The following is a 22,877-nucleotide window of genomic DNA, read 5'->3' as shown; positions in this document are numbered from 1 at the left end:
TTCTGCCCTGTGGGAGCACCGGAGCTCAGCACTTTAGATGTGAAGGGAGCGCTAGCACCGCAGCTCCACTCCCAGTTTCAGCCTTGTGGGGATTGCTAGGGCTCAGGGCTTCCCATGGTCCACTCCCTACTTCAGGGGGCAGGGGGGAGACCAGGGCTCTGGGCTTTAGCTACAGGGGGAGTGCTGGGGCTGAAACTGTCACTCCCCCCGTAGCTAAAGCCCCAAGCCCTGGTGCCCCCCGCGGGGCTAAAGTCAGGAACAGAGCTGTGGGGCTGAAACCCCAAGCCCCAGCACTCCCCCCCTCTAAAGCCCTGGTGCTCCCGAGGGTCAGAAGTCTGGAGCCCTGACCACCCCCCTGCCACCCTGCAGCTGAAGCCTTGAGCCCCAAGGTAGTACAGTACAGTGCTGTCCCCACAGCTCCCATTGGCCAGGGCCTAGGTCTGTGCACCCCAAAGCTGCAGACTTAATTGAAAGCAGCTTACAGAAGTGTTCCTGTCTTTAACACTCAGATGCCCAACTCCCAGTGGGGTCTAAACACTAAATAAATCCGTTTTACCCTGTATAAAGCTTATATAGGATAAAGGGTGAACAATTTATGAGTTTACAACACCGATAGAGAGATATGCACAGCTGTTTTTCCCCCCAGGTATTATTAATTAACCCAGAGTATGTATTAAGTAAAAAGTGATTTTATTAAATACAGAAAGTAGGATTTAAGTGGTTCCAAGTAATAGCAGACAGAACAAAGTGAATTACCAAGTAAAATAAAATAAAATACGCAAGTCTATGTCTAAGAAAACTGAATCCAGATAAAACCTCATCCTTAGAGGAATTCCAGTAAGCTTCCTTTTACAGACCAGCCTCCTTCTAGTCTGGGTCCAGCAATCAATCACACTCCCTGTAATTACTGTCCTTTGTTCCAGTTTTTTTCAGGTATCCTTGGGGGTAGAAAGCACTGCACTGACCGGCAGGGTACAAGCCGTGCTCTTCCTCTGTGACATGTACCAGCAAGAGCAAGTATACCACCAACCGTACCGGCAGGGGGCAGCTTCCCCAGGCCAGCTATTTAAAAGGCTTGGGGCTCCTGGCAGTGGCCAGAGCCCTGCTGCTGGAGCCCCGGGGTAGCGGTGGCAGCTGGGAGCCCTGGGGCTCTGGCGGTGATTTAAAGGGCTCGGGGCTCCCAGCCACTGCTACCGTAGAGGAGTTCCTGGCCCTTTAAATCGCTGTCAGAGCCCTAGGGCTCCCAGCCACTGCCACTACTCCGGGGCTCTGGCAGCAAGGCTCTGGTGACAATTTAAAGGGCCCAGGCTGCCACTACCCCAGCAGAGCCCAGGGCCCTTTAAATCACCGCCAGAGCCCCAGGGTTCCCAGCCGCTACCGCTCTGGTAGTGATTTAAAGGGCCTGGGGCTCCCAGCCCCCACTATCGCAGCCAGAAAACTCGATTTAAAGGGCCCGCCTCTTCCGTTTGAGGCCCCGTCCCCTGCTCAGGACTCCAGTGTACTGGTGAGTCCTTTAAGTTATTTTCACCCCTGGCTGGACTCCTCTTGAGCCCTGTCCGGCCCCTGACCAACTAGTCATGAAATAAGGGTAAACCTGAACCTGCTATGGCCGCCATGCACTTTGTAAACATTCGCAGGGCTGCTGGCAGGCCGAATGGAAGAACCATACATTGGTAGTACACATGAAATACATTTTCAGCCTCATAACTACATGTAGGTTATAATTTCATGTAACATTACTGCAACAATTACTATAACAACCATGCTCAGTGCATCATGAGCCTTCTGAAGATACCCAACATGACAAACTTTGCATTGGATACTGCACAATCATTTTATAAAGATGAACACGGGGGTTTAGGGTGTTCCCCCGAGGTACAGAGCGTCACACATGCCCTCCAAGAAAGCATGAATAGGATCAGAAAAATTGCAGAAGATATTTGTGTTAATTTCTCAGTTATGATAAAACATATACAGAGAGCAAGAGACACAAGACATAGACAGACAAAAAATATATATACAAAGACATTGTATAGCTGAGTTTTATATACAACTACTTGTTGGTAAATATTAATCTTTTTAGTCCTCTTTTTCTTGTATATTAATTCATTTCCATATTAACTATTCCCCCAGAATCTTTTATATTAGAATTCAAAGATACTCTGGGATTTAGCAAAGACTATTGGTGCTTAGCCTGTGAATGACTTGTGTTCAGGAATTTCCAGTGATTGAGTATTGGGCTGTATCTCATTATTGCTGGTGTCTCCAAGCTTGTGGGAATCTAAATGTCTAAGGAAAAGACCCCTCAAACTAATAAGTGTCTACAAAAGTATGTTACAAATAAGACTGGGTGACTGATAAGGGATGCCTACACTCTAATTACGTTCTGTGATTAATAAGAGGTACTTGTTATAGCAAATGTTTTTTGTAATGACTGAAATTAAGGACCCAATAAAAGATGTTTAACTCATTAAGAGCTGTCAGTTGTCACAGATGTTATTAATTATGACCAGATTAGAACTCCCTTTAGGCTTATCTATCGTGTAGTATAGGAGGTGGTAAAATGTGTCTTTTCCTGTATTAATCTGACTGATAATCTTTGATTAAAATAATTCCATTTGTCGATCCCTGTTCTGAAAGACGCTTCATATTCTGAATTAAAAATAATTAATACATTGAAAAACTTGTAACTTTTTTTAAACTAGATCATGTACACTACAATATACAAACTTCAAGTATCCAACTGTTTAGAAGTGTCTAATACTGCCAGGTACCTTCAGTGGAATATGAGGTCCTCAACACCTTACTACATCTATTTTCAGGTGGCCTTAATGTGCAATTTGGGATTTTAGGCAAATTAGAGTTGTAGGCTTTTCAGATTTAAGACTGATTTTCCAGCTTGTCAGAGGAGCATGATCATGGCTTCCGAAGTGTGTCTGGCAAATAACCCAGAAATCTAACGTTGAACAAAGAACAAACAATTAGTAAAAATTATAACAATAGATTCAAGATATCTTGCTATGGCACTGGAACTCACCCCTGGCTACACAGATTGATAATGGCAGATACCGGAGATAATGGGTTTTCAACCTGGGAGCTGTAACCTTTGTCAGGTCACAAACAAGTTTCAGGGGGTTGCAACCACCTTCCCCTTCTTTATGGCTAGATGGGAAGAGGATCTTGAAAATTGTTTCTGTTTTCATATAGGATAATTGTATAGAAGTTTAGAACCACTGCCTTAAAACAGCCATGATATAGCACTTAACATGAAATGCTCCAGAAAACCAATTATAACTTAAGGAAGGCCCAGCAAGTGGGAGCTGAATTCTGCAGCAAGACTCTTGTGTCTGTGGTAAATTGGGAATCCTGCTGTAGATTCAAGTACATTTAAAAAAAAAAAAAAAAACAACCAAACCTCTGAAATGTACTGAATTGAAGTGGGTAATAGGAACTTGAAATCTAGTCAATTAAAAAAAAAAAAAAAAAAGTAAAAAGTTCTTCTCCCTGTTGCTGTCGGAAAAATCCACACAAATTGCTGGGAAAAGAGTGAAAATTAATTTACATAAAATGCTGTTCACAATACAAAGTTATTTTCCCCTTAATCCCTTGTCAGTGTTAGAAATTAAGAAAAAAATCCAGACAGACTTTTTTCTGTTAACAAAATGCTGAGACTCTCTCTTCCCCCTGGGGTTTGTTTTTTTAAACAATGTAATCTCTTTTTGTGTGTCTGTAAATTGCCTAAGCATTAGACCCACAATAGAGGTCTCCCTACAAGATGTGGGGCAAGCAGATACCGGACACAGTGTTGGTATAGAATACTCTAAATGCTCTTCAGTGATTACAAAACAAACCTCTCTCACTCCACATTCACACCCCAAATGTTCTATACCAGAGTCCAAAGGTCAGAATGCTCCCGATCGCCAGTCGAAGATCCTTCCATCAGGATAAGCTCATAGGATGTGGGGAGCCTGCAAAAATCATATCCATATCCACACAGTAGACTGGATCAATAAACGACTCCGATTTGCAGAAAAAATAGGCATCCGTTCATAGTCCATTCCGTCACATCATCAGGTCTTTGCCTTTGTTTATTAGGCCTTCTACCCACACAACTGCAAAGAGACAATCCTGGGTGGGCCGCCATGATCCAAGGCATGCCATTTCCTCCAATTCTTATACAATTTTATATCAGTCCAGCTGGTGTTATTTCCTTTTCTGATGATTTTCCGTAATTTTCTCAGAGCATAAGATTGTTTTTGCACAAAGAGTTCTAATAGTTCTTGACCTTAAAGTTCTTGCTTCAGCTGCTAACTTGTAACACACGCATTTATGTCACGCGTACGTCATTCATACTAGCCCTCAATGACCTATAACATATTAACACAATTTTGGGTGCTGACTCTTCAGGACAATGTCTTCTTATGAGTTTATACAGCATCTAGCATAATCCAGATCTTGACTTTGAACATTATCATAACACATACGTATGTGTGTGTGTATGTATATATATATATATATATATATATATATATACACACACACATATATATATATATATACATACACACACACACACACACACAAATAAATAAGCGCAGATGTCCACAGGAGCCGGATTTTGCTTGTCATGGCACATCAGCCATAGGCATACCCCGATGCACCTTGCAACAGGCCTCCAATCACAGCACTTTAGATCTTATAATTCAGGAGAGCTCCATCTACTACATTTCTCTAAAAACTCCTGTTAGAATTTATAGCAAGTTGTAATAAACTCCACTGGAAAAAAATCAGATTATGTTTGTACCTTGCACTACTAACTTCACTGGAGATGAAGACGACTCATTTGGACTCTTTGACACAGATCCAGCGTCTTGAAGATGTGCAATCTACAGTAACAATTTTGTCACTGTTTAGGAAGGAACACTTCAGCTTTGCGTCTTCATTTTCCAATTGGATGCTAGGGAGAAGAAAAAAATAAATGGAAATGAATCACTTCCATTCTGAAGATAAATGTTTGTGAAAAGCCAGGATCACCAATAATTTCTACAGCTCCAGATTTATGCAACTAAAGACAGAAGGAATCAGCAAACAACCTATTTTTTGCTGTTGCAGAAGTTAAATGTCTTGGTGAATTAAAAATAATCACATACAACTTCTCTCAACTCTGCTTTGACAGCAACTCATTTTCTTTCTGATTTCAGACATATGCCAATACCCCCCACCACGTTTCTAGTTACAGCTGAAAAACATACACATCATTAGTAAATAGAGATCCATCGTCCCACTGCCATCCTGCTGCTTCCTTTCTTAGCCCAATCCAGTAGTAATGGTTCTGTCTCAAGCGTTTGATGTTCTCCTGTAATTGAGAATAGCAGAAAATATTTTTCTTCGTGGCCCATCCTAAACTGAACCTTCCCTCTTATGCAATTTGCTCTACACAGGACAGGAATAGAAGCTTTCACTGTTGATTTGAATTAAAAAAAAACAAAACAAACAAAAAAAAAACCTTACTCATTACCATCAAAACAATTATTCCTTTGGGGAAAAAGGGACCCCAGGCCTCAATACATGAATATACTTAAGAAAACTAGATTCCAGGCAGTTGACAAAAAGACGTGCATGAACATTTACAAAGCAGGAGTCAACCAATACCAAGTTAAGTCTCTGCATTTCCCTGTGTAAGCTGCTAATAAACTTACTATTTTTACTGGGGATCGGGCGGGGGGAGGGGGGGGGAAAGCGTGTCAACTATGGCAGCAAAAAAACTCACTGGATGCTATTCAATCATCCAAGAAGCCACTGTCAACATGGAATATTTCCCCCCAACCTCACTGCTATGGATCCCTGGGGGAATGACACTCCCTCACAAATCCTACTCTAGGTTCATGAGTAAGACTAAGGTTTAGTCAAGGGTATTTTTAGTAAAAAAGTCATAGACAGGTCACGGGCAATAAACAAAAATTCGCAGCCTGTGACCTGTCCGTGACTTTTACTACAAATACCCATAACTAAACCGTAGCTGCTCTGGGGGTCCTGGGGGCCAATGGCTGGTCCCTGCTCCAGCGGCAGGGGCTGACTGCCACCAGCCACCCACTACTCTGAGGCCCTGGGGCCGCTGCTCAGGCAGTCCCTGGGACCAGCGGCTCTGGGATCAGCCACATCGGCCACTGTGGAAGTCCCGGAGGTCCTGGAAATTCACGGAATCTGTGACCTCCATGAAAGACTCACAGACTTATTCATTATGTATTGATTATTGGCATTATGACTTGAAGAAGTGGTATTTCAAACGAAGTAGTCTACTTATTAAAAAAAGACAGCGGATTAACTTCTTTCTGTTCCTAATCTTAAATCCAAAGGAGATTTCTATTGAAATCCATTTGCTTCCTCCTTACTCTTTTCAGTATTTTATAGGGCTTGTAGATAAAAACGTGTCAGCTCAACTAGGGATAAATGCAGTCTTTGAAGGCCGGCATGGTCTCTACAGATGGAATTAAAAAGATCTATTTTGAAGGGGAAGACTTGCACAGTATGGAACTAACTTCCACCCTAATTCACAAAAAGACATGTCATTTCTATCAACAGAGAGGCTAATGAGATTGTTTCCACATAGTCACCAGTTTATTCTAAAAGTCCTCGGAAAGCCCCAGCTTCAGGTCTCTCACTACCATTCTTTCCTGCACATCTCCACAAATTCCTCTTACTTACCCTATTCAACTGCCATTATTCCTAAATTTGCATCCCATTGCCCATACTTATCTCTTGTCTGCACAATAAACTTTGATTGTCATTTTATCACCAATGCATGGGAAGGAGATAAATACATGGAAAAGCCCAGTGGCTAAGAACAGATTTTCAGCAGGCACTCACCCTTTAAATAACAAAGATTTTCTTGGTTGACTGATCCCGTAAACACTATTAGGTCATTTACTGCATCTCCAAAGGTCCAGTGAAGGACTATTCCCTATAGTTCATTTTCTAGTGTTTTGTCAACTCTAGTTTTGAGGTTTCCAAGCAATGGGGTTGCCATCATTTCCCTTGGGGAAAACTATTTCATATCCTATTATACCCCATACCCAAATATTCAATCTCCACTTTCTTTTTTATGTTCATTCTATTACTATTGGCTCCACTCTGAGCCCCAATTGTCCCATAAGTCCTTGATTTCAAGTGGAATTATTCATATCCTGCAGTGGAAGAATAGGGCCCCAGCTTAACATATTTTCTCCTCTGAATATTTGTTCCATTATTTTACTAGTGACTGAAGATAAATGGTCCATCCCAATTACCTATTAATCCTCTCTCTGACGTGCCACACACTGACTTTCTGAAACATTCCCCACCCCCTCTATCTCTAGAGGATGATAATGTAATATTTTACCATTAGTTTACCATTGTCTTGTCTATAATTCTCCCACAGACATTTATATTGCTGTATAAATAATCAATATAGGAAACCTCCAGAACAGACTTCATTGGGTACAGAAGATAAGTCAGTAATGGGATGTTTGTTAAAACAGGTAAAATAGTTTCACATTCTCACCAGTTGCAGTTTCTCTTTTATCACAGGAAGTGTTGCGCCATGTGAGGCGCAGTACTCCTTACTGTCATCCCAGCTCTTTGTATCAGTGGAAAAGTAATAACAGTTCCCTCCAAAACCTATCCAGTCTTCCGGACACTGCCTGACCTTTGGAGAGAGAGTTCCTGGGAGACATAAGGCAAACAACATAGTCACATTCTAAGACATGTTATATTCTCCTTAGCCATCATATTACAGGTTGCTGAGATAGAGCAGAACAGCTGAATATCACTAAACCTTAGTCTGAGTATCATTGAAATTCCAGCTGAAGTTTTAGAGTGCCAGTTGTTCTGGACAAACTAAATTGGAATAGGTACCTACTGCAACCAACCTACCTTTGTCTTGCAATTTCAAAAGGACACAATGTTCTTCACTAGGGGCTCTGCTACCCCAGTGATAAGGTATGCTATGAAAACCATAAAAAGATAGACCCACTTTCTGTCCCAAATTTTCTGCAATGTTGCTGTGTATTGTTAAACAGCTGCCACATACGATAGCTGCATTTCCCTGGTGGGAGAAGGGATTCCTCTCTCTATAGGCTGTAAAGCACTAGTTTGTGATAGCTTCAAAAATCCAGATAGGACATTGTCTTCACAGGGAGTTATTCCAAAATAGCTATTCCTGATTAACTCCATGTGTGGATGTTCTTATTCCAGAATAAGAGTGCCTAATTTTTCAGAATACTTAGCTTTTTTTTTTTTTTTTTTTAATAAATAGTGCTTTATATGTTCAAAGCACTGTGCATATATTAATTAATCTTCACAACCCTAGGCAGGTGGGCGAATATTATCTCTATTTTGTAGATAGGGAAATTGAGACAGAAGGGCAAGTCATTTTCCCTAAGGTGAGAAGACAGCAAGTCAGTGGCATAGTGCTCCCTCTTCTCCTTCTGAAGCTAGTAGCAGTGCTGCTCTCTGCTGGCAGTTAAGTGACAGTCATTCCCTCTGTGCTGCACACAGGATGCAGAAAGAACAAAATGCTGCATTTGACAACCTGGAACTGCAGCTAAGTCTTGACTTGTGTCCTCACAGACTAAAGGAGAAGGAAAGCAGCTTTTGGTTTTCCTCTGAACACAACATTTGCAGTAGAGGAGGAGGAGGAGGGAGCATGGAGTGAGGAAGAAGGGACAGGAATGGAGGGAAAGAGGACAGGAAAAACTGGTTAAAGGTGACATGCAAAGAAAAGGGTGGGGAAGTGGTCTTTAGTTTCTTATGACATATAAAAACCTAGAAATTTTTTTTTTTTTTTAAGTTATTCCTCTGGCAACGTATCTTATGCCTAGAGTTCAGTGTTTTCCCGAGAAGGTAAGATCTGAAGTTTTAATTTAAAAAAACAAACCAACAAAAAAAAAAAAAAAAAAAAACAAGCAGAACAAACCCCTTTATTTAAAAATAATCTCAGTCCTTCTCTATAAATCATAATGCAGCAGGGAATAAAGTGCCCATACCCCTTATTTTAATTTTGCAGTTTACCTCTAAAGCTAGAAGGGGGGAAAAAATGAAGAAGCACAGTGGAGAGTAAAGAGTAACGTGAGAGAGAAAAAAAGTAGCTAATGAAAGGAAAGAAAAGAAACAAAGTGTTACAAAAGAAAGCATCAGATGGGACAGAAAAGCGAATACACTGAAAAAAAATGAAGCAAGAGACAGGGACCAAATTCCGATCTCAGGCCTTGGCTACACACGGGACTTCACAGTACTGCCGCGGCAGCGCTGTGAAGCGCGAGTGTAGTCGCGCCACCAGTGCTGCAAGAGAGCTCTCACAGCGCTGTATGTACTCCACCTCTCCGAGGGGAATAGCTTGCAGGGCTGCGAGGGACCGTGCAGCGCTGCAGGCTCGGATTACACTGGCGCTGTACAGCGCTGTACTCGCTGCGCTCGGGGGGGTGTTTTTTCACACCCCTGAGGGCAGCAAGTTGCAGCGCTGTGAATTGCCAGTGTAGCCAAGGCCATAGTCATACCCACATACCTCCACTGCAATTCCCAGTTGCTTTCATGTAGCATAATGCTTTGGTTACCAGCTCTGATAATTTGACATAGCAGCTACTAAAATCAGTTCAGAATTGAGAACTAGGAAGAAAAGGGATTATATTAATGAATCGTGTGATTTAAAGGCTTGTATCTACAGTGATGGCATACAACATTTGTTTCCGGCTTTCCATTAACATATGCTGTTTATATAGTACAGTACTGCTACTCAGCTGGAGAATATTGTGCTTCGGTGTGGTTAAGCTCTCCCTGCACAACGCTAGTTAATGTGCAATTGAATCAGACAATGAGAACCAAAAAAGGGCTATGAGACCAACCAGTACAGAGTGGCTGCCCGTCCTTTCAAATATTCCATCACCTAATTCAGGCATTATATTGCAGCAAAACCCCTCTTTGACACCACAACTGCCACTTTTCAAAGATATGTGGGAGGCACCTTGTCACAACTCATCAGCAGAACACTAATCTGTACTACTTTATCAACCATCTCCCCAGCAGATGCTATCACACTGTGGTGAGCAGAATGGGAATAAGGCCTTGGCTACACTTGCGAGTTACAGCGCTGTAATGCCACCCCCAGCGCTGTAGCTCACTCCCCGTCCACACTGGCAAGGCATTTGCAGCGCTGTGTCTCCGTGGCTGCAGCGCTGCATGTACTCCACATCCCCCGAGAGGAATAGCATGTATTGCGCTGCCGCTGCGGCGCCAGTGTGGCTGCCCAATGCGCTGTGACTGGCCTCCAGAAGTATTCGGCAGTATCCCACAATGCCTGTTCTAGCCACTCTGGTCATCAGTTCAAACTCTACTGCCCTGGCCTCAGGTGGCCAACCATGTGACCCACCCTTTACATTCCCTGGGAATTTTAAAAATCCCCTTCCTGTTTGCTCAGCCCAGCATGGCGTGGCGTGCTATCAGCGAATCTTTCCAGGTGAACATGTCTCTATGCGCCAAGCAGCCCCAGCATGGAGCAATGGCGAGTTGCTGGACCTCATCAGTGTTTGGGGGGGAGGAAGCTATACAGTCCCAGCTGCGCTCCAGTCATAGGAATTACAATACCTTCGGGAAGGTATCAAAGGACATGATGGAAAGGGGCCATGACCGGGATGCTTTGCAGTGCAGGATTAAAGTGAAGGAGCTGCGGAGTGCCTACCGCAAAGCCCGCGACGCAAATGGCCGCTCGGGTGCTCCCCCCACGACCTGCCGATTCTACAAAGAGCTGGATGCAATACTTGGGGTTAACTGTTCAGTGTAGGTGCCCCCTGAAGCTGTTGGCTCTCCCCAAGGCACAGAAACCCAGAGGACAGTGCAGCCCTGAAACAATCAGTCCCCCTTACTCACCATTTTGAGGCTCCCGTGGGATGCGTGTGCTCTGTTTCAGACGGGAAAATTATGCAATTGTGTAGACCCTGTGTGTTTTCTACTCCTTAAGTGCGGAGGAAATCATTACTCTGTCTGATATAAACAATGCTGCCTCTGTTAAATGTTGCATTTTGCCTATACAGCTGCATCAAACTTGAGACCTCAGCCGTCCCTCTTATCACCTGCTCAGAGACTGCAAAGACTCAGGAAGAGACCGCAAAAAAGCAAAGACGACATGCTGCAAGAAGTGATGCGGCAACATATTAAAGAGAATGAGAAAGCACAGAACTGGAGGGAAAGAAAAAGCAGGATCCGCCAGGAAAACGCAGCGCACCAGCAGCAAAGCATGGAGCACTGGCAGCAAAGCACTGATAGGCTCATAAGCATCCTGGAGCGCCAAACAGACGCTATCCAGGAGCTCGTAGCCATGCAGAAGGAGCAGTAACGCAAATGCCGCCCCCCCCAGCCTACAGCCCTTGTCCCAAAACTCTTTCCATTGTGCCCCACTATCACCTCCAACCCATTTTCCCCAACTTCCGTGTTCTTCACGCCACCAGCTGCCTCCAACACCAGTATCTTTACCACCCAGCCCTGAAAACCACGACCCTTACCCTCTGCACTTAGCCCCCATCACCATGCAGTATAGCTATCCTGAAGTGCAGCACTCACTGCACAGCACACCAAACAGGACATAGGCGAATCTGTGATTGTACTGTTCCCCACTCCACCCCTTTGTTTCTTTTCAATACATGGATTTTTTGGCTTTGAAAACATTCTTTATTATTGCATAAAGTAAAAGACTCCTTAGCCCAGGAAATGAACAGGCACTGCAAGTCTGCTTAGCAAACACTGATTCCTAAAGATTGGAACTACTGCACTTCACTCCCCTGCAGGGCACCAGATATCACTGCTGGTTTTCAGCCTCAAATTGCTCCCTCAAGGCATCCCTAATCCTTGCAGCCCCGGGCTGGGCCCCTGTAATAGCCCTGCTCTCTGGCTGTGCAAATTCAGCCTCCAGATGTTGAAACTCAGAGGTCCATGGCTGAGTGAAGCTTTCACCCTTCCCTTCACAAATATTATGGAGGGCACAGCATTCGGATATAACCGCGGGGATACTGTTTTCGGCCAAGTCCAGCTTCCCAGAGATCGCCAGCGGGCCTTTAAATGGCGAAAGATACACTCCACAGTCATTCGGCACCGGCTCAGCCTGTAGTTGAACCGTTCCTTGCTGCTGTCCAGGCTCCCTGTGTAGGGTTTCATGAGCCACGGCATTAACAGGTAAGCGGGGTCTCCAAGGATCACAATGGGCATTTCAACTTCCCCTACCATGATCTTCTGGTCTGGGAAAAAAGTCCCGGCCTGCATCTTCCTGAATAGCCAAGTGTTCCGAAAGATGCGTGCGTCATGCACCTTTCCGGGCCAGCCTGTGTTAATGTCAATGAAACTCCCACGGTGATCCACAAGCGCCTGGAGAACCATAGAGAAATACACCTTCCAATTAACATACTCGGATCCTAGGTGGGGTGGTGCCAGAATAGGAATGTGTGTCCCATCTATCACCCCTCCACAGTTAGGGAACCCCATTTGTGCAAAGCCATCCACTATGTCCTGCACGTTACCCAGAGTCACGGTTCTTCTAAGTAGGATGCGATTAATGGCCCTGCAAACTTGCATCAACACGATTCCAACGGTCGACTTTCCCACTCCAAACTGGTTTGTGACCGACCGGTAGCTGTCTGGAGTTGCCAGCTTCCAGACTGCAATAGTCACCCGCTTCTCCACTGGCAGGGCAGCTCTCAATCTCGTGTCCTTGCGCCGCAGGGTGGGGGTGAGCTCCTCACACAGTCCCATGAAAGTGGCTTTTCTCATCCGAAAGTTCTGCAGCCACTGCTCCTCATCCCAGACTTCCATGACGATGTGATCCCACCACTCGGTGCTTGTTTCCCCAAGCCCAAAAGCGGCGTTCCACGGTGCTGAGCATGTCCGTGAATGCCACAAGCAATTTTGTGTCGTACACGTTACACGGCTTGATAGCATCATTGGACTCCTCACTCTCATTGTCACTTTAGAGCTTAAGGAATAGTTTGACAGCCAAACGTGACGTGCTGGCGAGATAAGTCAGCATACGCTTCAGCAGTTCGGGCTCCATTTCCCGCAGACAGATTGCGCTGCACAGAAACCGTTGAAAGATGGCGCCAAAGGTGGACAGAAACAAAGGGATTTCTGGGATGCGAAGCGATGCATCACGGGACATTGGGACAGGATCCAGAATGCCCTGCACCCACGCCCCCTTCCCACAACCCACAGCGCCAGAATGGGAAGAGGTGCTCTGTGGGATAGCTGCCCATAATGCACCGCTCCCAATGGCGCAGCAAATGCTGCAAATGTGGCCACGACAGTGTGCTGGGCAGCTGTCAGTGTGGACAGACTGCAGCGCTATCCCTACTCAGCTGTACGAAGTCAGGTTTAACTCACAGCGCTGTACATCTGCAAGTGTAGCCAAGGCCTAAGTTGCTCCCTTTGTAAGAAACTCCTTCCACATCACACATCCAGATCAGAAACTGCCTGGCTTTGAGCTGCCATGCTATCTCTGAGGCAAGCTCAACCAGTTCAGATGCAGGGTGAAGTGCAGGAAACGATCACATCTGGGGACTCAGGAACAGCCATCTGTGAAGCTGAGGTGCACATGGAGACGCCATACATCTACTGAATGGCTGTTCATCTTCTGCTGGTCTATCAGGAGGACTTTTCATACTCCATACTGATGACCCTGAAGCTATCAAATGGCTAAAATGTGTCATGTCTACCTAGCCCTTTTGACTTTTTTTTATTAATACATTTCTGTTTTATCTCTCTCCTTTATATTTTGAACCTTTTTCCATCTTTATTGTACCACTTATGCATTTGCTAATAATGGGCACGACCCTAAAAATACATAGCAGAACTCTCTAGCCTTGCTGGTTTTCTAAGCTATCAGACCGCAGAACTGTGACTTGATTGGTTTCTTAGACTATCATTGTTTTCTAGGCATTTTGGGGGGGGAGGGATAGCTTAGTGGTTTGAGCTATTAAACCCAGGGTTGTGAGTTCAATCCTTGAGGGGGCCGTTGGGGATTGGTCCTGCTTTGAGCAGGGGGTTGGACTAGATGACCTCCTGAGGTCCCTTCCATCCTGATATTCTGTGACTTCTGTGAGTGATTCAGGATTTTATATCAGTTACCAGACCTTGTAACTTTGTAGTTTTCAATCCTTTCTGGTTAGCTGCACACAGAACACTATAAAACAGTTAGAGGGGACAAAACGACTACTGAATCCAATTAAACTAATGAGGGGAATTTCAGAGAAAGAAAATATAGTAATTCAAGTTGGATCTAGAATACTTTAAATATTTTGGATCATGAACTGATAAACCAATTTGAATTCTGTCGCTGTTTAGAAAGAAGTATACAAAAGAAAAGAAAATGCCAAATTTGAACTCTCCTGAGAGTGAGCACACAATACAAATTAACAGGGAACTGCTACAGTAAGAATTTAGAGATCTCAAAAAAATCAACATACTTTAGTGAATTGAGTATGGGGTAGAACAAACATAAGGTTGGAAAGCTTGAATAAAATGGAAATACCAATACTTAACATGAGATAGGTGTTCAGATTTTAAAAGTGCGTCCGATAACCATGAAGTGTCATGCAAGTGCTATATATTACTTAATGTATCATCAGGAGTTTTGACCAAGGATGCAAGGGAGAATCTAAGCCTTCTGCATTTGCATTAGTTTCACTCCCACAGTTCTATAAACAAGCCAGAAGATGAAAATGTCCAAGGATATGTTCTCCTCTTATTCTAAAGCCCTTACCTGTCAGAAGCAACACCAAAATAACCACAGCCAGTACACCAGTTATTACTTTCCAGACGATGTTGGAGCACTGACCTGAAATCAGAAGAGTTAGCACCCAGTCTTATTATACTGAATATAATGCTTATGATTGCCTTGCCTTTCTACATTACGTTCCATTGGAAGTTCTCAAAGCACTTAAGGAGTTAAAATGACTACATCTACTTTAAACAGTGGCATTGTTGTTTGAACATTGTGACAAGTAATCCCAATGATGATTATAAGTGAAAAATTAAAGAAGAATTTAGTTACTTCTATTTTTCAATGTATTTTATTCATGGGATAGCACTCTTCATTGTCAGTCAGTGCCTGTGTTACTTTCAGAGAGCAAGAGAAAACATTTTAAAAACAGAAAACTGTAACTGTAAAGTTAGAGACACTATCATGGGGACTCAAGATTAAGTGTGGGACCAGAAACTACTTTTAAAGTCTTTTTTTGAAACTGATTAAGTTTCAGGTAGACACCATCTCTTTAAGGCCTACAACATCCATGTGAAGCAAATATGGGTAAACAGAGATATGGCGATTTAAATATATGGGAGGTGCCTCGCCACAACACATCAGCAGAAGACCAATCTTCACAATATTACCAACCATCTGCTTGGTAGAGGATATCATGCTGCAATGTGCAGAATGGGAACAAGCTGCTCCCTCTATAAGAAACTTCTTCTACATCACTCATCCAGATCAGAGACTGCTTGGCTTTGAGCTGCCATACTATAGCAAAGCTAGCTTGAGAAAGAAGTGCTGCAATCACATCTCCTGATTGCAGTGTAGACATACCCTTGACATACCCGTAGGCACTTTCCCAGGATCACTATCGTGAGGCCAGGCCTACACTACTAGGTTTTGTCAGCCTAGCTATGAGGTCAGGGATGTGAATCCTCCTCCCCAGCAGACACAAGTATGCCAGCAAAACCCGCATCACAGACCCAGCTGTGCTGACAGAAGAGAGCTAACATCATGCATGGAGGTGCCACTATGGTAGTGGCAAAAAATCTTCTATTGGCATATCCTGCATCTACACTAGCAGGCTCTGCCAGTCTATACCAGAACAGTTATATTGGCAAAGCATTTGCAGTATAGACAAGGCCTCGATCAGTGGCAGAGCCAGGAACAGAACATCGGCCTTGTAAGGATAAATTCCCAGATTGAAGCACTAAACCAGTCTTTTTGTTGTTTAAAAAGAAACACCATTAGTTGAAATCTAGTCATTTAAAAAGTTCAAAAGTAGATTCAGCTATTAGTTACTAGTTGTCCAAGTTCCATGCTTGCATGGAACAATTTACAGGACTGGAGTTTCATACATCTCTGAATTATTTTGTCTACTATTAGAACTACTAGAATTCAGAGATTAGAAGAAAACCCCCTATTTTTTCAGATTTTTTGTGCATTTGCCATAACTTTGTACATATCTCCTTTGACAGTCTGTTTCTCCCTTGCTGATGAGACATATATATACATATACACACACACATACATACATACACACACACACTCCACTGTAAACCAGGGCACAAACTCAGGTTTGAACCCAAACCTCCCTACCATCTACACACACACCTGTCTGACTCACCTCAGCAAGCACTCAGGACCTGAGTCCTAGGACCCATCCAGGGGGTGGGTCTTAGCCCAAGTCCCACTATGACTTGGGTTCAGGCCCTGTCATTTTACAGTGTGGATACAGGTCAAGTCATGGACCTGAGTCAGAAGGTCTGCATGGGTACATCTACACAGCAAAAAAAAAAAAAAAAAAAGACCCATGGCAGCAAGTCTAAGAGCCTGGGTCAACTAACTGCAGCTTGTCCTGTGGGGCTAAAAATAGCAATGTAGACATTTGGGCTCAGGCTGAAACCCAGCAAGTGGGGAGGGTCTGGGAGCCAGGAATCTAGCCCAATATCGATACTGCTATTTTTAGCCCCACAGTGTGAGCTGAGCAAGCCTGAGTCAGTTGACTGGAGCTCTAAGAGTAGATGCTGGGGGGTGTTGCTGTGTAGCTGTACCCATAGTGCAGTAGGCTCCAAGCCAGGACAGGAGCAGAAAAAACCCTTGTTTGAAGTAGAAAAGATTTAAAGGCATTTCAAGGGGCAGCTCCTCCTAGAACTAGGTTTTTTAAAGCTATTGAACTCCCAGCCATTTAAGCTGGGACGGTCCTCGAGGGGGACCCTGTACGAATCCCCGTGCCCTCCCCACGCGGGACACCCACCCACAGACCCGCCAGCACCAGGATGGGGGGGCGGCTGGAAAGTCACCCCCAAGGAGCTGCTGCCTTCCCCCTACTCACCGCAACGTGTCACCGGCGGACAGGCACCAGCCGCGCTACGCTGTTCCGGTGAAGCCACCCGCACTCCAGGCTCCTCATCCTTCGCCAGGAGGCTGCAGCCGGACGTAACTACGTGTCCACTGCGGCCCGAGTCCGAGGCGGCCGCTTCGGGGCTATTGGGGCCCGACTCGCACTCGGCTCCGGAGAGCGAGAACTTTTCCACCACAACCTCGCCCGCCTCAGGCGAGTCCAGCGGGCGCTGCGAACGCTGGTGGATGCTGGAGCCGTAACCCGAGTCCAGGACCGATCTTTCCCAGGGCTTCGGTCCTTGCTCAGGCGTCCGCAGCTCCGCCGCCATCTGCAAGGCCCTCCGCTCACAGAAGGCAACACAAGTTAAATTCCGCGCGCACCGCCTCCTGACCCTTGTAGAAAGTGCTTCCTGTACGCATGCTCAGTGACACCTCCTGAAGCCGCTGCCCTTCACTTGCACTGATTAGCCTTAAGATTCTGCTGACTGCTTTTTACAGGGGTTAAAAAGGGGGCAAATCAGAGGGGTGGGGGTGGCCAGGGTCTGAGCAGGGGGAGAAAATTGACTGGTCAGGGAGGTCAAGTAGCTGGAAGCAGGGTTAGGATAGGGGCTGAAGGCAAAATCGGGGTGGGGTGGGGTGGAGGGAGATGGCGTTAAGCCCAGGAGTGAGGCATTGCCAGAGGGTAAAACCCTGCCACAAGTAGGAGCAGAGGGGGTAACAGTTACCCCGGTGGAGTGAGACACCAGTGTTTGCAATAATAATAAAATAATAATAATAATAATAATAAGATGTGGGAAGCAGAGGGTTTTTTTTTTTGGCATGGTCACACAAACTGAGCATGCTCAGAAACATCTGCTGAAGCCGCTGCCCTTCACCCTGCCCTTATTAGCTATAAGATTCTGCTGACTGCTTTTTACAGGGGTTAAAAAGGGGCAAAGGGAGCAAATCTAGGGTTACCATACGTACTCTTTTTCCCGGACATGTCCGGCTTTTCGGCAGTCAAACCCCCGTCCGGGGGGAATTGCTAAAAAGCCGAACATGTCCGGGAAAATGGCGGCTCTGCTCCTCCCCGACTCTTCGGCTCTGTTTAAGAGCCGGGCTGCCCGAGCGCTACCGGCTTCGGGCAGCCCCCTTGCCTTCGGACCCTGCGCCGCCGGAGCCCGGGTGGGGATGTGCCCGGCTGGGGGCGCAGGGTCTGGAGGCACGGGGGCTGCCCGAAGCCGGTAGCTCTCGGGCAGCCCGGCTCTTAAACAGAGCCAAAGAGGAGCAGAGCCTCCAGCCGCGGCGGTTCTGCTCCTCCCCGATTCTTCGGCTCTGTTTAAGAGCCAGGCTGCCCGAGCGCTACCGGCTTCGGGCAGCCCCTGCGCCGCCGGAGCCCGGGAGGGGAAATGCCCGGCTGAGGGCGCAGGGTCCGGAGGCATAGGGGCTGCCCAAAGCCCAAGCGCTACCGGCTTCACGGTTTGCTGGGCAGCCTCCAGCCCCTGCGCCCCGGCTGGGCGCTTCCCCTCCCAGGCTCCAGCTGCGCTGGGGAAGCGCTGGCTGGGGGCGCAGGGTCTGGGGGCTGCCCGGCAAACCCTGAAGCCGGTAGTGCTGGGGCAGCCCTTTCCCCCTGGCTGGGAGTGGGAGGGAGGAGGGGGCGGAGTTAGGGCAGGGAAGGGGCGGAGTTGGGGCGGGGCTAGGGGGTGGGGAAATGGGCGGGGCCAGGGCCTGTGGAGGGTCCTCTTATTATTTATGAGATACGGTAACCCTAGCAAATCAGAGGAGGGTCTGAGCAGGGGGTGAAAATTGACTGGTTGGGGGGGTTAAGTAGCTGGAAGCAGGGTTAGGATAGGGGCTGAAGGCAAAATCAGGGAGGGAGATGGAGTTAAGTCCAGGTGTGAGGCATTGCCAGAGGGTAAAACCCCAGCACAGGCAGGGGAAGAAGGGGTAACAGTTACCCCAGTGGACTGAGACACCAGTGTTTGGCAAAAAATAGGGTAGGGGGAGCAGAGGGGCTTTTTTATTTCACCTCCCTCAGACAGTACCTCTCAACATCAGCTTCCCAGGGCAGGGTTCTTAAAGGCACAGGCATCAGAATGCCTAGTCCAGGGGTCAGCAACCTTTCAGAAGTGGGGTGCCAAGTCTTCATTTATTCACTGTAATTTAAGGTTTCATGTCCCAGTAATACATTTTAACATTTTTAGAAGTTCTCTCTCTATAGGTCTATATTATATAACTAAACTATTATTGTATGTAAAGTAAATAATAGTGCAGCGAGGCGAGCAGAGCTGGCACCTGGTATCCCAGGCTGGCAGTGGGCTGAGCTGGGCCAGTGGCCGGGACCCCGACTGGCAAGGGGCTGGCAGCCGGAACCCCAGACTGTCAGCAGGCTGAGTGGGGCCAGCGGCCAGGACCCCAGACCATCAGCGGGCTGAGTGGCTCAGCCTGCTGCCGGTCTGGGGCTCTGTCTGTCGGCTCCTGCCAGCTGGAGTCCCAGCTGCTGGCCCTGCTCAGCCCGCAGCTGGCCGAGGGTTCCGTTCATCCAGGCAGTGGACTGAGCGGGGCTGGCGGCCGGGACTCTGGCTGGCAGCAGAGTGCCACTAAAAATCAGCTCGCGTGCTGCCTTTGGCATGCATGCCGTCGGTTGCCAACCCCTGGTCTAGTCACTGCAGCTCCTCTTTGATGTAACCTACTGAGGTGCTGCAACAGGTGACGTGACTTAACTCAGTGAAACCGAGGGGGCTGTACACTTCCCTACATCCCCCGAGGGGACTGTACACTCCCTGCCCTGAATTTCCTCAACACCACCCCCCACTCCGCCGCCAGTGGTCAACTAGTTACAACAGTGTTGCCAATTTTGTCATTGGTTGGAAATTTGAATTTAAATTGAAATATTAATACACACTTTAAAAGCATATACAATGTATGATAAAATACTTGTACTTGAAAAAGTATAATAGGTTTAAAACGTATGAACGAAAACAAGCTTCCTCACACAGCTGTTGTTTTTTCTGACAGTGTTGGCGCATTGGTTTTGGCAATGTTGGCCAACCTTAGAATTTAAAATTATGATTTATAAGCAAGGTCTGTGTGATGGGTTGGATCACAGAAACGCCCTTGGGAACTGCCAACTGATATGCCAAGACTACTTCTGCCCCTGCTTTCCCTTCCAGCATGGGACTCCAGCACCCTGTCTTGTTGAGCCAGACATGCCAGTCTGTGCCAACACAGACCCAGGGTCTGAACTACATGCCCCAAAGCTGCAGACTTAACTGAAAGCAGCTTACAACAGGGTAAACTCATAAATTGTTCACCCTCTATAACACTGATAGAGAGATATGCACAGCTGTTTGCCCCCCCAGGTATTAATATATACTCTGGGTTAATTAAGAAGTAAAAAGTGATTTTATTAAATACATAAAGTAGGATTTAAGTGGTTCCAAGTAATAGCAGACAGAACAAAGTGAATTACCAAGTAAAATAAAATAAAACACACAAGTCTATGTCTAAGAAAACTGAATACAGATAAAACCTCATCCTTAGAGGAATTCCAGTAAGCTTCCTTTTACAGACCAGCCTCCTTCTAGTCTGGGTCCAGCAATCAATCACATCCCCTGTAGTTACTGTCCTTTGTTCCAGTTTCTTTCAGGTATTATTGGAGGTGGAGAGGCTATCTCTTTAGCCAGCTGAAGACCAAATGGAGGAGTCTCCCAGGGGTTTAAGTAGACTGTCTCTTGTGGGTGGAGACCCCCTCCTCTCTCCTATGCAGAGTCCAGCTCCAAGATGGAATTTTGGAGTCACATGGGCAAGTCACATGTCCATTCATGACTGAGTTTCTTACCAGCCAAGCCACATTTCTGGGAAAGCTCCGATGTGGATTGGCGTCTTTGAGTTCATTGTTGGCTTAAGTGGTTCTTGATTGGGCACTTAATTTGCACATTCCTTTCTCGATAGAAATCAAGCAAGTATACAGCCAATATTCCTAACTTCAAGTACAAAAATGATACATGCATTGTGACAGACCCAGACCAGTGGGGTACAGGAGTCTGATAGAGGGCAAATATATTGGTCACTGGATGAGTAGTTTTCTGTTCCCTGAGTGACCAGAGCAGGGGCTGCACTAGAGTAATCAGGAACCTGCTAGAACCAGTTAAGGCAGGCAGGCTAATTTGGACACCTGGAGCCAATTAAGAAGAAGCTGCTAGAATCAAGTAAGGCAGGCTAATCAGGGCACCTGGGTTTTAAAAGGAGCTCACTTCAGTTTGTGGTGTGAGTGTGAGGAGCTGGGAGCAAGAGGTGTAAGGAGCTGAGAGTGTGCTGCTGGAGGACTGAGGTGCACAAGTGTTATTAGACACCAGGAGGGAGGTCCTGTGGTGAGAAAAGGAAGGTGTTTGGAGGAGGCCATGGGGAAGTAGCCCAGGGAGTTGTAGCTATCATGCAGCTGTTACAGGAGGCACTATAGACAGCTGCAGTCCACAGGGCCCTGGGCTGGAATCTGGAGTAGAGGGCGGGCCTGGGTTCCCCCCCCAAACCTCCCAATTGACCTGGACTGTGGGTTCTTCCAGAGGGGAAGGTCTCTGGGCTGTTCCCCAACCCACATGGTGAATATCTGAGGCAAGAAAATCTGCCAATAAGTGCAGGACCCACCAAGATAGAGGAGGAACTTTGTTACAGCATACAAATAGGAGGAATGTATTCAGTAGATCATAACCTTTACATAGATATGTTACATGGCATATGTAGCATAAAACATATTCCAGTTATATCATATATACATTCATAAGCATATTCCCATGAAGCCTTATGGGGTACACTGTCACAGTTTGAATGAGGTCTCCCTGACAGCCAATGATGAGACGGGTTGGGGGAAGGCTTCAGGACCAGATTGTATTTACATGAACTCCCCTACTCTGCCTAGGTATCCAGCAGACAGAACTGTGTTGCCCAAGTGATCAATTTTGGCTGGTGTTTGGAGTTTCTGTACTAACCATTTTTATTATATTATAATTATTTTTTACATAAGAATGGCCATATTGCATCAGACCAATAGTCCATCTAGCCCAGTATTCTGTCTTCTGCCAGTGGCCAGTGCCAGGTACTTCAAAGGGAATTAACAGAACAGGGCAATTATTGAGTGATCCATCCCCTGTCGTCCACTCCCAGCTTCGGGCAAACAGAGGCTCTCAGAGCACAGTGTTGCATCCCTGCCCATCCTGGCTAATAGACATTAATGGACATATCCTCCATGAACTTATCTAGTTCTTTTTTTTAAATCCTGTTCTAGTTTTGACCTTCACAACAGCCCCTGGCAAAAAGTTCCACATATTGACTGTATGTTGTGTGAAGACTTCCTTTTGGTTTTTTTTAAACCTGCTGCCTATTAATGTCAGTGGGTGACCCCCAGTTCTTGTGTTATGTGAGGGAGCTTTTCACTTTCTCCACACCAGTCAAGATTTTATATCCACCCCGTAGTAGTCTAGTCTAAGCCTGAAAGTCCCCCAGTCTTTTAAATCTCTCCTCATATGGAAGCTGTTCCATATGCCTAATCATTTTAGTAGCCCTTCTCTGTACCTTTTCCAACTCCAATATATCTTTTTTGAGATGGGGCGACCAGGACTGCACACACTATTCAAGATGTGAGCATACCATGGATTTATGTGTGAAAAGGCTGCAAAACACCAATCCCCTGGACTGCATCGACATGCAGAAAGCCTTATAAGCCAGGCATTGTCAAAGCCAATTTTAAAAATACTTAATGAGGCTGTTAAGAATGCTGGAGACACAACACAGTTTA

The 22,877-nt window shown here is 45.9% G+C and overlaps 1 protein-coding gene across 2 annotated transcripts; it reads right to left on the bottom strand.

Annotated features, from left to right (window-relative positions):
- Positions 1–714: 714 nt before the first annotated feature.
- Positions 715–17,436, bottom strand: LOC128830445 (C-type lectin domain family 2 member B-like). Of its 2 annotated transcripts, XM_054016275.1 has the most exons (6): positions 17,097–17,436; positions 14,774–14,848; positions 7,541–7,701; positions 5,253–5,356; positions 4,805–4,957; positions 715–2,956 (listed from the first exon to the last, which is right to left on the bottom strand). In XM_054016275.1, the coding sequence occupies exons 1-5, from the start codon at positions 17,431–17,433 to the stop codon at positions 4,840–4,842; spliced, it is 795 nt and encodes a 264-aa protein (XP_053872250.1). In that variant the 5' UTR covers positions 17,434–17,436; the 3' UTR covers positions 715–2,956; positions 4,805–4,839. The 2 variants fall into 2 exon arrangements, with proteins under 2 accessions (XP_053872250.1, XP_053872251.1); XM_054016276.1 differs by lacking the exons at positions 715–2,956; positions 5,253–5,356 and having other exon boundaries at positions 4,857–4,957.
- Between the last annotated feature and the right edge of the window lie 5,441 nt (positions 17,437–22,877).

The sequence above is a fragment of the Malaclemys terrapin genome, chromosome 1 (assembly GCF_027887155.1).
Source record: "Malaclemys terrapin pileata isolate rMalTer1 chromosome 1, rMalTer1.hap1, whole genome shotgun sequence".
Lineage (NCBI taxonomy): Eukaryota > Metazoa > Chordata > Testudines > Emydidae > Malaclemys > Malaclemys terrapin.
Note: the sequence above shows the minus strand (reverse complement) of the source record. Positions and strands in the feature narration are given on the sequence as shown.

Bases quoted from the DNA above. Each gene is read 5' to 3' on its own strand.
- LOC128830445 (XM_054016275.1), bottom strand. From the start codon at position 17,433: ATGGCGGCGGAGCTGCGGACGCCTGAGCAAGGACCGAAGCCCTGGGAA. The intron at 14,849-17,096 runs GTGAGTAGGGGG...TTCTGATTTCAG, and splicing joins TCCGCCGGTGACACGTTGCG to GTCAGTGCTCCAACATCGTC. The intron at 7,702-14,773 runs GTAAGGGCTTTA...TATGTCTCCCAG, and splicing joins TTTGGTGTTGCTTCTGACAG to GAACTCTCTCTCCAAAGGTC.